This window comes from Sorex araneus, chromosome 7 (assembly GCF_027595985.1).
Source record: "Sorex araneus isolate mSorAra2 chromosome 7, mSorAra2.pri, whole genome shotgun sequence".
Classification (NCBI taxonomy): Eukaryota; Metazoa; Chordata; class Mammalia; order Eulipotyphla; family Soricidae; genus Sorex; species Sorex araneus.
The window spans coordinates 42,517,456-42,532,212 of NC_073308.1; the positions used below are offsets into that span (position 1 = coordinate 42,517,456).

Genomic DNA, 14,757 nt, shown 5'->3' on the forward strand with positions numbered 1-14,757 from the left:
CTCCCCCCATCAGAGGCGTGAAAGGGAGGTGGACAGATGGACACTCCGCGAGGCCAACCGAGGACTGGAAAGAGGGTCGGTGACCCATTGCCTGGTTCTGACCTCCTGTCCCCTCCAGACCTGGGGGAGACCTAAGCACTTTTCAGGGCCTCGCTGGGCCTTCTCCATGCCCTTCCCAAGGCCGACGGTGGCCTCACGGCAGCCGGTTCCTGGGACCCCAAGGCCGGAGCATCAGAGCCGAACACCTGTGTGGGGTGGCAGCTCCAGGAGCCCTGGGGAGGGCGGCGGGCAGGGCTGTCTGCCCAGAGCCTCCCGCAGGGGGAGCGTGCACCCACTCTCTCCGCCCGCCCCCAGCCTCATCTTCTTTGGTTTGTTTGCGGGCCACACCCAGCTGTGCTCGGGCCACTCCCAGCGGGGCTCAGGGGACCAAATGGGGTGCTGGAACCAAACTGGGCTCAGCACATGTAGGGTGAGCGCCCTGCGTACTGCCTTTTTGTTTTCGTTTTGTTTTGCATTGTGTGTCACACTCAGCAATGCTCAGAACTTACTCCTAGCAGTGCTCAGGGGACCATATGAGATGCCGGGGATCGAACTCTGGTCAGCCACATACAGGGAAGCCCCCTCCCCGCCGTACTAGAGTCCCGGCCCTTGCCTGCTGCAGTATGTGGTACGTCCCTCCGGCACACGGGCTGCCTTCCTGCTCTCACGGGTGACAGGAAACCACTGGGGCAACCAGCCGACCGGGGGGCTCCAGGGCATGAGCACGTGCTCCCCAGCCCCTAGTGCCACAGCAGACCAGAGTGGACAAGGCCACACCCCAACTGCACGTCGCCTGCTGCCCAGGGGACAAGCCTCTGCTGGGTGAACCGGCAGGGTGCAGAGTGCGGGTTGGCGAGGCCCGGGGAGCCCCTCAGGAGGTGGTTGATGGGACAAGGAGGAGCTGGGCGTGCCGGAGACCCAGGTCTGCTACCCACTCGGCACCGGGAATGGGCCCTGAGACTGAGCACTGCCAGGTGGGCCCCGAAAGCAAAACTAAGACGTTTGAGACAGGAACAACCACTGACATGCTGGGAGCCAGACCACTGTTGGCGCATGCCCCCACCCCTCCCCCATACACTCAGCCCCCACAGCGGTGGAGGGGTGCACACCCCACACCCCAAGCAGGTGACCAGGCCACAACCCCTCTGCCCCAGCCTCTAGAGCCTTAGACTTCACCCCAAGGGCCCCGCAGGCAGGGGAGGGGGTCTCTGGGGCTCAGAGACAGAGATGGGGTCTGCCTGCCCGGCCAGGGTTGCCCTTCCCGGGCTGCGTCCTCTCTCCTGTCTCCCCAGGGCAAGGGTGGCAGGTTGATAAGAGACAAAGCCACAGGTGGGCTCTGCCTGCAGCTGAGCCAGGGGAGGGGCAGGCGTGAAATACCCCACTTGGGGCGTGTTGAACTTGGCCCGAGGGGTGAGAATTACTTAGCACTTCATTTATCTCCTCTTGCCCCTGCCAGATGCTAATGAATCTAATTCCCCCCCACTCCAGCTTCCTCTGACCCGGGGAGTTTAATCGAAGTCTCAGGAAGCCAAAGTCCCACACGTGTGTCTCGTGTCTCCCGCAGATCCTGTGCCCTCAGTTCTCTTCAGGGCATGTCCTTACCCCACCCCACCCACCAGAGACACTCACTGCCACAGCGGGCAGCGACTCTGATAGGGACCATCCCCTTTGTATAAGTCCATCCCGAGCCTGAGGCCAGAGAAGTGCAGGGATTTGCCACCTCTCAGACAATTACAAGGACCAGAGCTAGATGGCGACATCTAGCTCTAGTCCGGGACTCATCTAGTCCGGGACTGGCCCTCTGGGTCTCCCCAGCTGTGTGCCCCCCACCTTCCCTGGAGGGTGAGGAAGTGAGAAACCGGCCAAGTGCCTCACTGGGCCCCCCAGGACCTTCCTATCTCCCACCCTGACTCCTGAGTTTGACTAGCTCTGCAGTGGAGCCTGTTCCTGGACCTAAAGGAAATGTTTTGGATTATATTGGGGCCATATTTGTCTGACCTTATTAAATTCTCAAGAAATACCTCCCCAGCACTGATAAAATTCACAATCAAGACAGGTCAGATGGGGCTGGAGCGATAGCACAGCAGGTAGGGCGTTTGCCTTGCACACGGCCGACCCGGGTTTGATTCCCAGCATCCCATATGGTCCCCTGAGCACCACCAGGGGTGATTCCTGAGTGCAGAGCCAGGAGGAACCCCTGTGCATTGCCAGGTGTGACCCAAAACAAAAACAAAAACAGGTCAGATATGGAAAGGAAAGGGGTGAAGAGCAAACAAGTGACCTGGTGCTGGGATAAGGCAACACAGCCACCCCCCCACACACACCACCCCTTGCCCTGGCACCAAGCCCCCAGCTGAGCCCCGGGGCCAAGCTTATTACTATTACCCTAGAGCCCCAGGCTGTTTGCCAGTGGCAGCAGCTCCTGCTCCCCTGGGCTTCCCCATTGCTGATCCCTGACAGCCCCCCTTCCCGCCCCCCCTTGGGCCACTCCTCTCACCAGCCTCTCCTTTGTAAAAATTAAGTTATTTATTTTGGTCTTTGGGTGCCCAGGGGTTACTCCTGGCTCAGTGCTCAGGGGCCCTATGGGATGCCGGGATCGAACCTAGGCCAGGTGCCGGCCAGGCAGTCATCCTAGCTGCTGTTCTGTCATCCCACCCCACCCCCAGCCTCTCCTCTGGTGCCCTCCCTGCCCCTCCAGCCCCTCTGAGTGTGATCTGACCCCTCAGGACTCTTGGCTTTCCTGTCATTCCCGGGGTTCCGACAAATGTGGGGCGTGGAGGTGCTCCGAAGGATGAACCAACACCAGTAGAAGCAGAGAGGAGGGTGGGCGGCAGTGCCGGGGAATGGGGAGCCCCTGGATCTGATGCCTAATCACCTCCCACCCAGCCCAGGAGGGGGCCCTGGGGAGCCTCCTATGGCTGCAGCTGCACCAGCTGAGGGACCCCTAAGCCAGCACCAGGCCCCTTCCCAAACCCCCACCACCTGGGGGTGCAGAGCTGGTCCCAAGGCATCCAAGCAGTGAGGTGCCTGCGGTGTGGGGAGGTGGCAGACGAGACTTTGTGGATTGATGGAGCTCAGAAAGGCCAGAGGAGGCCGGAGGTGAGAGTTCCGGCCTCACACTCAGCCCTGTAGGTAAACACCACCACAGCCAGTTGCACCCCCCTCCCCATCCGGGGACACAGAGGTGACACACAGTCCGGCAGTGGGGGGAGTGGTGAGGATGAGCTCTCCCCACGGGGGTCCCCTGACAGAAGCAGCAGAGTCCCCGTCACCCAGCTCAGCACCTGGGCTGTCTAGCCTTGGGGTGCACGGGGCAGAAACCCCAGTCGGTCCTCGGGGGACTGAAGGAGCTTAGATTGGGGAACCTGCTCAAGGCATCCACTAGCTACATCATTCAGAGCAAACTCCGGACCCGTGAGCCTTAGCTTCTCATCCGCAAAATGGGATAATAACTGGCATGGCGCAGAGAATGAAGGGGCGGGGGGGTGGGGGCAACACTTCATGCCAGGCGGGTGCAGGAAGGACGCGTGGACCGTGGCACGGGCTCAGTCCGGTGCTCGGGTGCTGCCGCCCTGAGAGAGGGGCCGATGGAGTGAGGCCCAGGATTGAGTCTACCTTGGTCCCTGTGAAGAGCAGCTCTCCCTCGGTCCCCTGACATCTGGCGGCACCCCCCTCGCCACTCCCAGGGAAGCTCTTCTGCGACCATCTCCAGCCGCTGCCCAGACCTGGTGTCTGGCCACCCTACCTGGTCTCCACCCCACCCTCCAGTGGCACCCACTCTCTGCTGCCGGCCAGGACAACCTTGCTCCTCCTTCCCAGGGGCCAGATGTAGGATGGGGAGTGAAGGGTGGCAGAGCCCAGAGGCACCCCCCCCTAAGCCCCCTGTCTGGGCCAAGCCCACCTCCTGCCCCCTGGAGGGAAGCCCCTCCTTTTAAGCCTGCTTCTGGGAATTCCCACCCCCAGGTTCAGATCAGGACCCCAGGGCCAGCCGGAGCCCCAAACCTGAGTCCAGGAGAGGCGGCCGGCAGGGGGAGGAGCCGTCCCCTCGGGTGGGGGCCTGGGGGCCAGGGGGCTTCTCCTCCGGGGCTCAGTGGCCGGGAATGGACACCTCACACCTCAGCCCCGGACTGCGCCCTCCTCCCCCGCTCCTCCTCCTCCCAGCTCTGCTCTCCTCCTCCTCCGCCCCTCTCTCCTCCTCTCCCCCCTGAAAACCTGGGACTTGAAGAGACCTTGGCTTCTGGGACTCTACCCCTGGGGACTGCCCGCATCTATCTGCTCCTGGCTCAGGGGGCAGGGGGCAGCCGCCCCGAGACATCCGCGCCGTGATGGGAGCCGCCCGCCTGCTGCCCAGCCTCACGCTGTAAGTGCCGCTGGGGGAACCCCGAGTCCCGGGACCCCTCTTCTGAGCGGCGGGCCGGGGGGCCTCTCACCTAGGTCTCTGCCTGTCTCCCTCACAGGTGCGTGCAGCTGCTGACGCTCGGCTGTCAGACGCAGGTAGGTGGTCCCCCCAACTCTCCCCCTCTCCGACCCACCGGGCAGCGGCGGGGCCGTGACTTCTTTGGGGCGGACAGAGGCAGTGCTAGCTTCTTCCTGGATGCAGGACGTTCTGAAACTTGGCGTGTGAATCTTTAAGGACTGTGGCAGATTTGGGGACCGCTGGGGGTTTGTATCTTAGTGTTCCCCCCACACCCCGTCCCCTGCCTGACTCTGCTGGGGTCTCCTCTCTCCCCACATCCCACAGGGCTGGGGGTCCTGAGTACCTGGGGCTGTCAGGATCAAGGACTAGAGGCTGGGATGGCTGGGGGAGGCCTGCCCACCTGAGCGGCCAGGTGCTCCCGGGAGCACTCAGCACCCCCTCTGCCCCCGGGTGCTCCTGGGGTCTGCAGGCTCGCAGAGTGCCCTGTCCGGGCACCGGGCTTCCCTCCCTAGAGGGCAGTGAGGTCAAGCCGAAGAGGTTCAGGACAGGATCCGGGTTTGCCTCTCCACACCCCAAGGCAGCCTCCCCCGGCCGCAGCCCCCCGTGCGAGGCTCGGTCCCTTTTTGTGCTCCCCCGTGAAAGTGCGGCTATTAAAATGCACTGGTCCAGAACCGCCCGGTGGCCGCCGCGTTCCCAGGCCAGAGGCCCGCTGCCCGGCGGAGGCAGTGGGGACTTGTTTGGAAGGTAAATGCCTTTTCTCTGGGAGAGCAGGGGCTGCCTTTGAAGCAGTGGGGGGGTGGGAGAGAGACCACTCGCCCCCCTCCTTCCCCTTTTGCTCTAGCCCCGTTCCAGGCCTTTTGCTTCACACATCCAGGGACAGCAAGAAGAACGCCCCCAGCCCCGGGAGGGGGGGCAACCTGTTCTGCAGGGGAGTTCGCACAATGGTGGCTGGCCCGCGTTTATGGCCTGGCTGAGGCCCCATTCAGGACTCCGGGAAGGTGGCAAAGCTGTCCTTTCCCCCTTGAAGTGCCCCCGCGCCCCCCCTTGGAAGGGGGGCCAGCAGGCCGGACCACAGCCATGCTTGAGGGGCCCTCTGACAAGCAGCTGTCTGCAGCGGGGGGAATGGGAGGTCCCCCTGCAGCGGAAACATGAAAGGGACAGGCCAGGTCCCGCGGGGAGAGCGATTTGTGGGCTGTGGGCTGTGGGGGGGCGTGGGGCCGCTTTTGTGCAGAGCTGGAAGGGGGACGGCGAGAGGAGGGGGCTGCAGGGGGGCCTCTCCGCTCCTGACCTGAGACAGACAGCGAGGAGAAGGCTGGCCGCCAAGAGGGGCGGAGGGCCTGAACCCGGGCCAGGGGCTAGGGGCTGGGCACCGGCCAGACCCCACTCCCTGGCAGGGTCGCCGGCCCCCACCCCCAGGGCTGGCCTCCTCAGACTTTCTCAGGGTGGACGTGGGTGGGCATTGCTGAGCCCAGCAGACCCCGGGCCCGGGCTGAGATCCGGCGCCCTGACAGGCTGTGCATGAGTTCGGGCTGGAAATGGGCTAGGACCAGAGCAGGGTAGGGGCCACGGGTGACTCACCTCCCAGCTCCCCCGAGATGCTCCTCAGGGACACAGCCCGCCCACCCCAGACCAGGCTGGTCAGTGTCTGGCTCTCCCCAGGGGGTTCCCGTTTGGCCAGGGGTGAAGGGTGGCACAGGGCTTGGCAGCGGGCAAGGTTCTGGCACAGCCCAAGAGAAGGCCAGGGGTGGCGGGCACGGGGGCGGCACCGGCTGCTGGGAGTGGGCTTCGGGCTGCACCTCGCTGCGGAGGCTCGGGACAGCAGGCGGTGATGGAAGGGCCCCAGGCTGGTGTAGGGAGTCCCCTCGGCATTTTGGGGGGTGCAGCCAGGAGCCCGGCTGAGCTTGCAGCCCGAGATGCCTCTCCTGGCCACTCAGCCTCCCTCGGCGAAGGAGGTTGCTCCCCTAGAGGAGAGAGCGGGGAGCGCAGGAAGAGGGGCCCGTGGTCCCGATGGTCTGAGCACCCAGGGAAAGAGCCCAGGAGACGGGCATGAATGAGCTCAAGGTTCCACTGCTTGTGCTGTGGAAAAAAAAAAGATTGCTCCTGAGGGCTCTGCAGGAAGCTGAGGAGAGGTACCACAACCCCCCTAAAACACTGTCGACCCGCGAAAGCCAGCTGCTGCGCATGCGTGTGCGTATGTATGCATGTGCGTGCGATCGTGCGTGCGTATGCGTGCAAAGGTGTGTGTGTGTGAGCATGCGTGTGCATACGAGCTTGCGTGTGCACGCGGGCCCTCTCATCTGCAGGGGCACAAGCGCCGGGGTGGGCTCCTTCCAGGCCAGCAGGGGGGGTGTGGGAGTGGAGGGAGGGCTTGCCCTAGCCAGGAGTGCCAACCACCTGGCATTCTGGCGGGCGCCGGGCTCTGTTGCTAAGAGATGGAGGGGGCCCTGACTCCAGTTAGCATCCACGGACATGGGGTACCATAACCTGGAGGGCCTCCCAGCGCCCGGGATTGCAGGTCTGCACATGGTGTCACCAAGTGCCCCCAGCCTGGGTAGCCATTATCCTTCGCTCCCGGGTGGCCTGGCGCCAAGGACTCAGCCTGGCCCCACAGGAAGTGGGGCCCCGCGTCCTAGGAAGGTTCCCGGCCACCCGCTCTCCCCGCAGCCTGCTCTCCCCACCGCCCACACCTCTGACCCCTCCCCTGCATGCACCGGTGGTGGTGGTGTCGCCCAAAGCAAATTGACGCTATTTTTCCCTTGGTAACCGCAAAGGGGGAGAATCACCCGTCTCCTAATTTTAACCAGTATGTGAGGGACCAGGGCGCCATGACCGACCAGCTGAGCAGGCGGCAGATCCGCGAGTACCAGCTCTACAGCCGGACCAGCGGCAAGCACGTGCAGGTCACCGGGCGCCGCATCTCCGCCACCGCTGAGGACGGCAACAAGTTCGGTGAGACCAGCCTTTCCTCCTCCCCCCTCCTTGCCCCCCCCCACCCCACTGCCCCAGCCAAAGTCTCCCGGGCCACCCCCGGGCCCTGGGTCAGAGCAGAGCCCACACAGCCACAGCAGGGAGAAGCCTCTTGGGGTCCGGCACCCGAGGGTCTCCCTCTGCCTCCCACCCAAGTTCCGAGGCCCGGCTGGTTGGGGGACCCCCTGACCGACTCCTGGGCTGGCAGCCCCGATGGACGGAGCTCTCTCTCCCCACCCCCTCCCCATCACAGCCAAGCTCATCGTGGAGACAGACACGTTTGGAAGCCGGGTGCGCATCAAGGGGGCCGAGAGCGAGAAATACATCTGTATGAACAAGAGGGGCAAGCTCATCGGAAAGGTGAGGCCAGGGGCAGGGTCTAGCTGCAGGGGCCCTGCCTGCTCCCCACTGCACCCCACTCGCTTCTCCACAGACCGGGAGCTACAGCCCCCCCACACTCAGATCTCACTGCTGCCCTCCGGGCCCGGGAGAGCCCAAGGGTCCTGGGTTCCAGGTGACAGGGTTCCCCCGCAGCATCAGCCAGGGAGTGCTTCCGCACCTGTGTGGCGTTCTAGGCCCTGTGTTGAGGGTTCGGCATTGGTGTGAGGGTAGATTTTGTGTAAGGTCAGGTGCTCCCCCAGGGCCACTTTCAGAACCTATCCCCTACTGTGAGCACTGCTCCTGGGAGCACTGTAGCATGGCACCCACTAGTGAGGCCACCTGCGGTGGTGAATAGCACTGTCTTGGACCAAGAATTCCATTTCCTGGGGCTGGAGCGAGAATCCAGTGGGGAAGGCCCTTCACCCAAAAACCCGGCACCCCATATGGTCCCCCGAGCCCACCAGGAGTGATCTTGAAACATCACTGGGTGTGGCCCCCCAACACAAAACAAAACAAAAATTCCATTTCCTTAGGCATGGTCAATCCTAGTTTTGGAATCTGGCGATTCTCACCAAACCCCTATTTTATCAAGCTCTAAGCTTTTTGGAGTTTTTGTTTGTTTGTTTTTTGTTTTTCTTGTTGGGCCACACCTGGCAATGCACAGGGGTTCCTCCTGGCTCTGCACTCAGGAATTACTCCTGGTGGTGCTCAGGGGACCATATGGGATGCTGGGAGTCAAACCGTTCGGCCACGTGCAAGGCAAATGCCCTACCCGCTGTGCTGTCGCTCCAGCCCCACTCTGAGCTTCTTAACTGTAAGATTAGTCGAGGTTTCTGTGGAGCCAGCTTGGCCGCTCCTGACCTATGTGTTCCATAAAGGTTTGTCCTTTCTTGTCACGGAAACGGAAACGCTGCCTCCTCCCCACCCCCAACAGCATTCATTCACCCAGACCAGGGAGGTGCTCCGGCCCAAGTGCCCGCCAGTATGTTCTGAACTGCATAATTACCTTTATCCTAATGCCCCACCTGGGGAAACTGAGGCTCAGTGTGGCCACACGTTGTGCCCAAGGAGCACAGTTTGCAAAGGGCATTCCGGTACTTAAGTCCAGATCTGGCTCCTAGCCAAAGCTGCCTCTTCCTCCTCCATTTCCCTCTCCGACAAAGGTGCCGGCTGCGGGCACATTCCCAGGCTCACAAGGCCTGCTGCTGGCGCCTCAGTGCCACCCGTGAGGCCCCGAGGCCGCCGGTGGGCGAACAAACTCCCCTCCTCTCCCTCCTGCCCGGCAGCCCAGCGGGAAGAGCAAGGACTGCGTGTTCACAGAGATCGTGCTGGAGAACAACTACACGGCCTTCCAGAACGCCCGGCACGAAGGCTGGTTCATGGCCTTCACGAGACAGGGGCGGCCCCGCCAGGCATCCCGCAGCCGCCAGAACCAGCGGGAGGCCCACTTCATCAAGCGCCTCTACCAGGGCCAGCTGCCCTTCCCCAACCACCAGGACAGGGAGAAGCAGTTCGAGTTCGTGGGCTCAGCCCCCACGCGCCGGACCAAGCGCACCCGGAGGCCACAGCCCCTGACGTAGTCGGGACACGGCTTCCTCTCCAGCCTCCCTGTCCCCATCCCGTCCTAATCCAAAGGCTGGGCCGGGTGGAGGGAAGGAGGCGGAGCCTTGAGGACCCTCAGAGCTCCCCGGCGCCGGAAGTCTGCAGGACAGCCACAGACAAGGGCAGGCTCCTCCACAGGCCACCGGGGACCCCTCGGAATAGGCCCCCTGGGTGTAGGCGGAACTCCAAGACGGGAACTGTAGACCCCTGGACTTAGGCCCCCTGAAACAAGTGGACAGGTCAGCATGTTGCAAAGTCACCTTGCAGACACTGTCTGGAGGTGTCTCCTGGTGTCCCTCTGTCAGTCCCCAACCTCCAAATTCCTCCAAGCAGACGGCAGGCAGGACAGGCCGGGACCTTTGTTTTGTTTCAGGAAAAAAAAAAAAATGAAGGGAGAAAAAAAAAATTAAAGGCGGGTTGGTCATTCTTCACATTCCACTGCCCGGGCCTCCACCTCCACCCCTCACTCCAGCCCCGGAATAAAACCATTTTCCTGCAAATGGGTTATGTGAAGCGGGTGGAGGGCCCCAGCCTCCCTCGGCCCTTAGCAAACTGGTTTCTGCAAGAGGCAGGCGGTGCGGGGGTCAGGCAGGGAGCTGGGGCGGGGTGTCCTGCACCACTGTGGGCGTGCGGGAGGCCTGCAGGTGCGGGGTGGCGGGCCGGGGCCAGGCTGGGCGCAGGGCAGCGGGCACCTTGGCCCGCACCTCGGGCCCGCACCTCCGCCCCGCGGGAGGCCGGCAGCCGGGACGGCGGGCGCCCCTCCCTCGCGGGCTCCGGTTTCCAGGCTCGCTGGGCGCCCGGTGCTCCCCGTGGGGCCCGCGCCGCGCCCGAGCGGCCGGGGACGGGCGTGCGGGCGGGACCCGGGCCTGGCCGGGCCGCGGCGGGCGGCAGGAGCGAGGCCGGGGGGGCCCCGCGGACCCCTTTTTTCCGGTGAGGAGGGCCGCGGGTGGCGAGGAGGGCTGGCCGGGCGGAAGGGGCCGCGGGGCCGCGGATGTGGCTCTCACTCCCGCTGGGCCCGGGGAGCGGCGTCTAGGGTGGGCTTCGTGCGCGCCTCCAGGTGTGCGCGGGGGAGCGAACCCCTCCCCTGCCTTGCACTCCCGGAGTTAGTATTGGGGGGGCGCCCTGCCTTCGGAGCACGCCCACCTAGGAGCAGCCGGCCTTGGGGGGAGCCGCTCCGGGCTGGATTGCGCCCTCTCTGCTCCCTGACACCGTGTGCGTGTGCGCCTTTGGGGGAGAGGAGGAAACGGGGTGGCGGGCGCCTGGTCCTCAGTGTCTCCCCCCACCCCCGCCCCGGGTAGGCGGGGCGCAGCGGGCGCACCTGCTCATTTGCCGTCCCCGGGCGGTGCGAGCTAGGGGTCCCGGGGAATGAAGCAACGCGCTTCTGCAAGGCTGACACCCCAGCTCCGGGCCGCGGAGCCGGCAGCAGCCAAGAGGGAGGTCCCCGCCCCCCCTCGCCCCCCGACCGACACCCGCGCTCCCTCCGGCTTGTCATAATTGCTTTTCACCAGTTGCTTTTCCCTCCCCGCCCCCGCCCCCATCACAAAAGGGCCTTAATCCCGGCGCAGGCCGGGGCGACCCGTAGGGGGTCGTGTTCTGCTGGGGGATGTGGGAAGGGTGGTCCGCGGTCCACGCTGATAACTAGAGACTTCAATGGGATTTTAAACGCTGAGGCAACGCCCAGCAATTACCTGAGGACAAAGGGTCGGCCCCCAGGTGTGGAGAACTGGACTTGGGGGGAGCCAGGGGAGGGCCTGGGAAGGAGGTGAGCTGGGAAGGGGAGGCTCTTACAATTCCTCTGATTTCCGCAGGAATTTGAGACTTTCTTTAAACCCCCAGACTGCCTCCCCCCCACAGCGGGCTCTCGGCCCACCCCCACCTCCCGAGCCGGGTTAGAGACGGCTTCAAAGGTGCACAGGCCCTTTGTCTTGCTCTGCTTTCTTCTCGGCCTTTCCCTGGCCCCTCCCTCCCCCCCTCCCTGACCTCCCCAGCACAGACGGGCCTCTGGGGGCTGGCTCCAGAAAGCCCTCTCTGTTTCCTTTCTTGCTTTCTGAGGTGAGACCTGGCAGACGGACAGAGAGCGGGGAAGGGCGAGAAGGAGAGCAGCTTCGGGGCCCTGCACCTTCCCAGAGAGTGCCAGGCCCAGCCGTGGGCACCCCTGCCTGCTCCTGGCCGGCCCCTGGCTTCACCTGAAACTCCGCCCATGTTTGTCTGCGCCCGGGCCCCGCCCCGGCGAGGTCTGGGTCTTTGCTGCGTCCTCCTCCGGGGAAGTCCGTTTAACTCATTCCCGCGGAACTGGGGGTGATCTGAGCTCAGAGATGCTGAAGGTGGAAACGAAAGGAATAGACCCTGGAAGGCTGGAGTGCGCGCGCGCGCGCGTGTGCGCGTGTGCACGCTTGTGTGCGTGCGTGTGAGCGCACGCTTGTGGGCGCGTGTGCGTGCGCGCGCTTATGTGTGCGCACGTTTTGCGCGTGTGGGTGTGCGCGTGTGCACGCGTGTGTGCATGCGTGTGTGTGCGCGCGTTTTGCGCGTGTGGGTGTGCCCGTGTGCACGCTTGTGTGCGTGCGTGTGCGTGTGCATGTGTTGATTCCCCGCAACACCGAAGTGCCCCAGGTGACGCTCAGCGATGAGGATGGGGGAAAGATTTAGGGTAAACTGATGGCCTCCGTGAAGGAGGATTTGGCCAGTGGAGTGGGTGGATGCAGCATGAGTCACACCCCATTCCTGTTGGGGAGCGCCCGGAACGTTGGCTAAGAATAGCCTAAGTATTGATCTCCCCTCTCAGGCCCTTCCTGTTCTGTCCTGGGCAGAGGCTGAAGGGAACACAGACGCCCAGCCCAGCGGAGAAACTCTTCCCTTTTGAATCCTCTTCTCTCTTCAGCCCTGCCCCTAGAACTCCTGCCTAGGCACCAGGCCTCCGATCCTGGGCAGTCAGGCTTTCGGCCCTGTGCCCTGCGGAACCCCCTTTCCAACCTCTGCCACTCCCATCCCCACCCTGACTCCGCCCTCCCAAGGCTTGTCTTTTCTTTCTTCTCCCTTGCTGGCCTTCTCTTCATAGAAAGGTTCTCTGCGCTTTCTCCCCTTCTACCTCGCATCCTTCCCGCTGTCTCTCTCTCTCTCTCAGCGGTCTCAGCATCACAGTATCCTTCGCAGCCCTGCTCTCTTCCAAGACTGGGAAGCTGCCCTGGGGTGATCTCTGCCCCAGCCCCAGGCCCCACACACTCACCTGCCCCTGCTCCTACGTCCGCCCCTGCCTCCGGCCTTGGCATAGCCATGGCTCACGTCACTTCCCCTTAGCCAGGGTGAAGTGAAGTCTCCAGTCTGTCAGACCCCCTTCTGCAGCCTTGGTACCCGGCACGCGTGGGTTCCGCTGCCTCATGCACCCTGGCCCTCTGCTCTGACTCCAACTTCGTCACTGTGGCCAGCCCATCTCTCCCACGGCCGGCGCACCCTGCTGGTGGCACACCTCGCAGCTCGCCCACAGCGCGCTTGCTTTCTGCAGTGTCCACGCGCCAGAGGCCTCACACTGGGGCGTTCTGTGGGGAGACACTGAAGGCCCAGAAGCAGGTCACTGGGTCAGCACCCTACACCAGAGCCGGGATCCTGTCTCCACCCTCACCTCAGCTGGACTGGGGCAGGGCGGGGCGGGCCCTAAGCAACACCTCCAGTCGCTTCAGCTCCCTTGCAGCCCTGCTCTAGCCCTTCAGTGACAAGAATGGGGCTGAGGTATTCTGTCCTCCCCCATGAGGCTCCCTTCAAGCCCGGAAGCTCCTTTGAAACTCCTCCATCACGTACTATCAAGCTCACTTGAGCCTTAATCGGGGGGATCAATCTATAAAAGCCGGTGCTTCCGGGGTACTGAGGGGGGACTCTCTGTCTCCCCCTCTTTGGATCTCCTCTCTCTTCTCTCCTTTTCTCTCTCTCCCTCTCTTGCCCTCTCTCTCACTTCCCCCACTCCGCCCTCCCTCTCCCACACATCCCAGAAAAGTGAAGGGAGATAAGAACTGATGGAAGTAAAGACCCGGATACACAGTTCTGTCGGAGTGGCCAGGTGCAGGCCCCGCAAGCTCACGTGTGCCCCCTTACTCGGGGAAGCAGGAAGGTTCCCAAGTCCGGTATGGGTGAGCTCAGACTCTGAGAGGCTAAATCCTCCACAGTTGTGGCTCAGGAGCAGAGCAGTCGAGATGCTTTCTCAGAACCTCCAGGGCGAAGCTCTCCCCTCCCCAGGGCTGGAATGTGCCTGATGCTTAAAAGTGAGCAAGACAGGAGCTGGAGCGATAGCACAGCGGGTAGGGCGTTTGCTTTGCATGCGGCCAACCCGGGTTCGATTCCCAGCATCCCATATGGTCCCCTAAGCACGGATACAGGGGTAATTCCTGAGTGTAGAGCCGGGAGTAACCCCTGTGCATTGCTGGGTGTGACCCAAAAAGCAAAAACAAAACAAAAAACCCAAAATGAGCAGGACAATGAGGGACAATGTGTGAAAGACTGTGGCAGCAGGTGGTCAGGGGAGGGTGAGCCACCCAACGCCTGGGGCTGGAACTGAAACTTTGCTTAAAGAAGTGACCAGTCCAGTCGTGGCTTTGTCCCCAAAGGGGGCCTCTGGTGTTTCCGCTGTGGTGGGGGAGAGACCATGTGAGGCGAGGGGTTTAGAGACGGTCCGATCAGACGCAGGCCTGGGCCGGTGGCAATGTGCAGGGACTTGGAGTCTAAAGGAGGGCGCCCGGTTTTCAAACTGATAAGGGTCACGTCCAGACCCTTGTCCTTTCCCTTCTCTGGCCACGCCAGCCTCTCCGGAAGTTAATGTTTAGACACTGCAGGGCAAGGGGGTGCGTCCCTGGTGCCCGCTCCCCCCGCAGGCTGGTGGTGAGGCGGGGCCAGGGGCACTGGCGTGAGACGACGGAGGGCAGAGAAGCCTCGTGCAGGCCCCGGGAAGGGGCAGTAGCGACCCGCAGGACACCTGGCATCGTGACCTTCAGGGAAAAGGAGCCAAGAACCAGGTGTCTGTCCTGAGCCCCACTGCCCGCGAGGGCCGGGAGCCGCAGGTCCCTGTGCTGGACGCACGCACCCATCCTCAAGGCCTCAAGGTGCCCCTGGGCCTGCAGGTACACTCGCTACTGCTTCTCGGGTTAGCTGCCGCCGCCTGGGTGTGCCGGGCCCAGGGGTACCGGGTCCCAGTGTCCCGGTTCCCAGCTTCTGTGGGGAAGCCTTTGCCTCTGCTGCGTCCCAGCCTGATGGGGAGGTGGCTGAGCCACCGGAAGGACCTTCCAGTGGGCTGAGGAGCGGGGTGGGGGGGCATCGCAGGAGGGGAAGCAGAGCAGGGCTTTCCAGAGGGGGAGGCCACTGATAGGCAA

The 14,757-nt window shown here is 63.5% G+C and overlaps 1 protein-coding gene across 2 annotated transcripts; it reads left to right on the plus strand.

The window, feature by feature from the left end:
* Nucleotides 1–4,364: 4,364 nt before the first annotated feature.
* FGF17 (fibroblast growth factor 17) lies at nt 4,365–9,384 on the plus strand. 2 transcript variants are annotated; one of them, XM_004610090.3, is made up of 5 exons: nt 4,365–4,399; nt 4,497–4,533; nt 7,228–7,405; nt 7,677–7,783; nt 9,091–9,384. In XM_004610090.3, the coding sequence occupies exons 1-5, from the start codon at nt 4,365–4,367 to the stop codon at nt 9,382–9,384; spliced, it is 651 nt and encodes a 216-aa protein (XP_004610147.1). The 2 variants fall into 2 exon arrangements, with proteins under 2 accessions (XP_004610147.1, XP_004610148.1); XM_004610091.3 differs by having other exon boundaries at nt 7,261–7,405.
* The last annotated feature ends 5,373 nt before the right edge of the window (nt 9,385–14,757 follow it).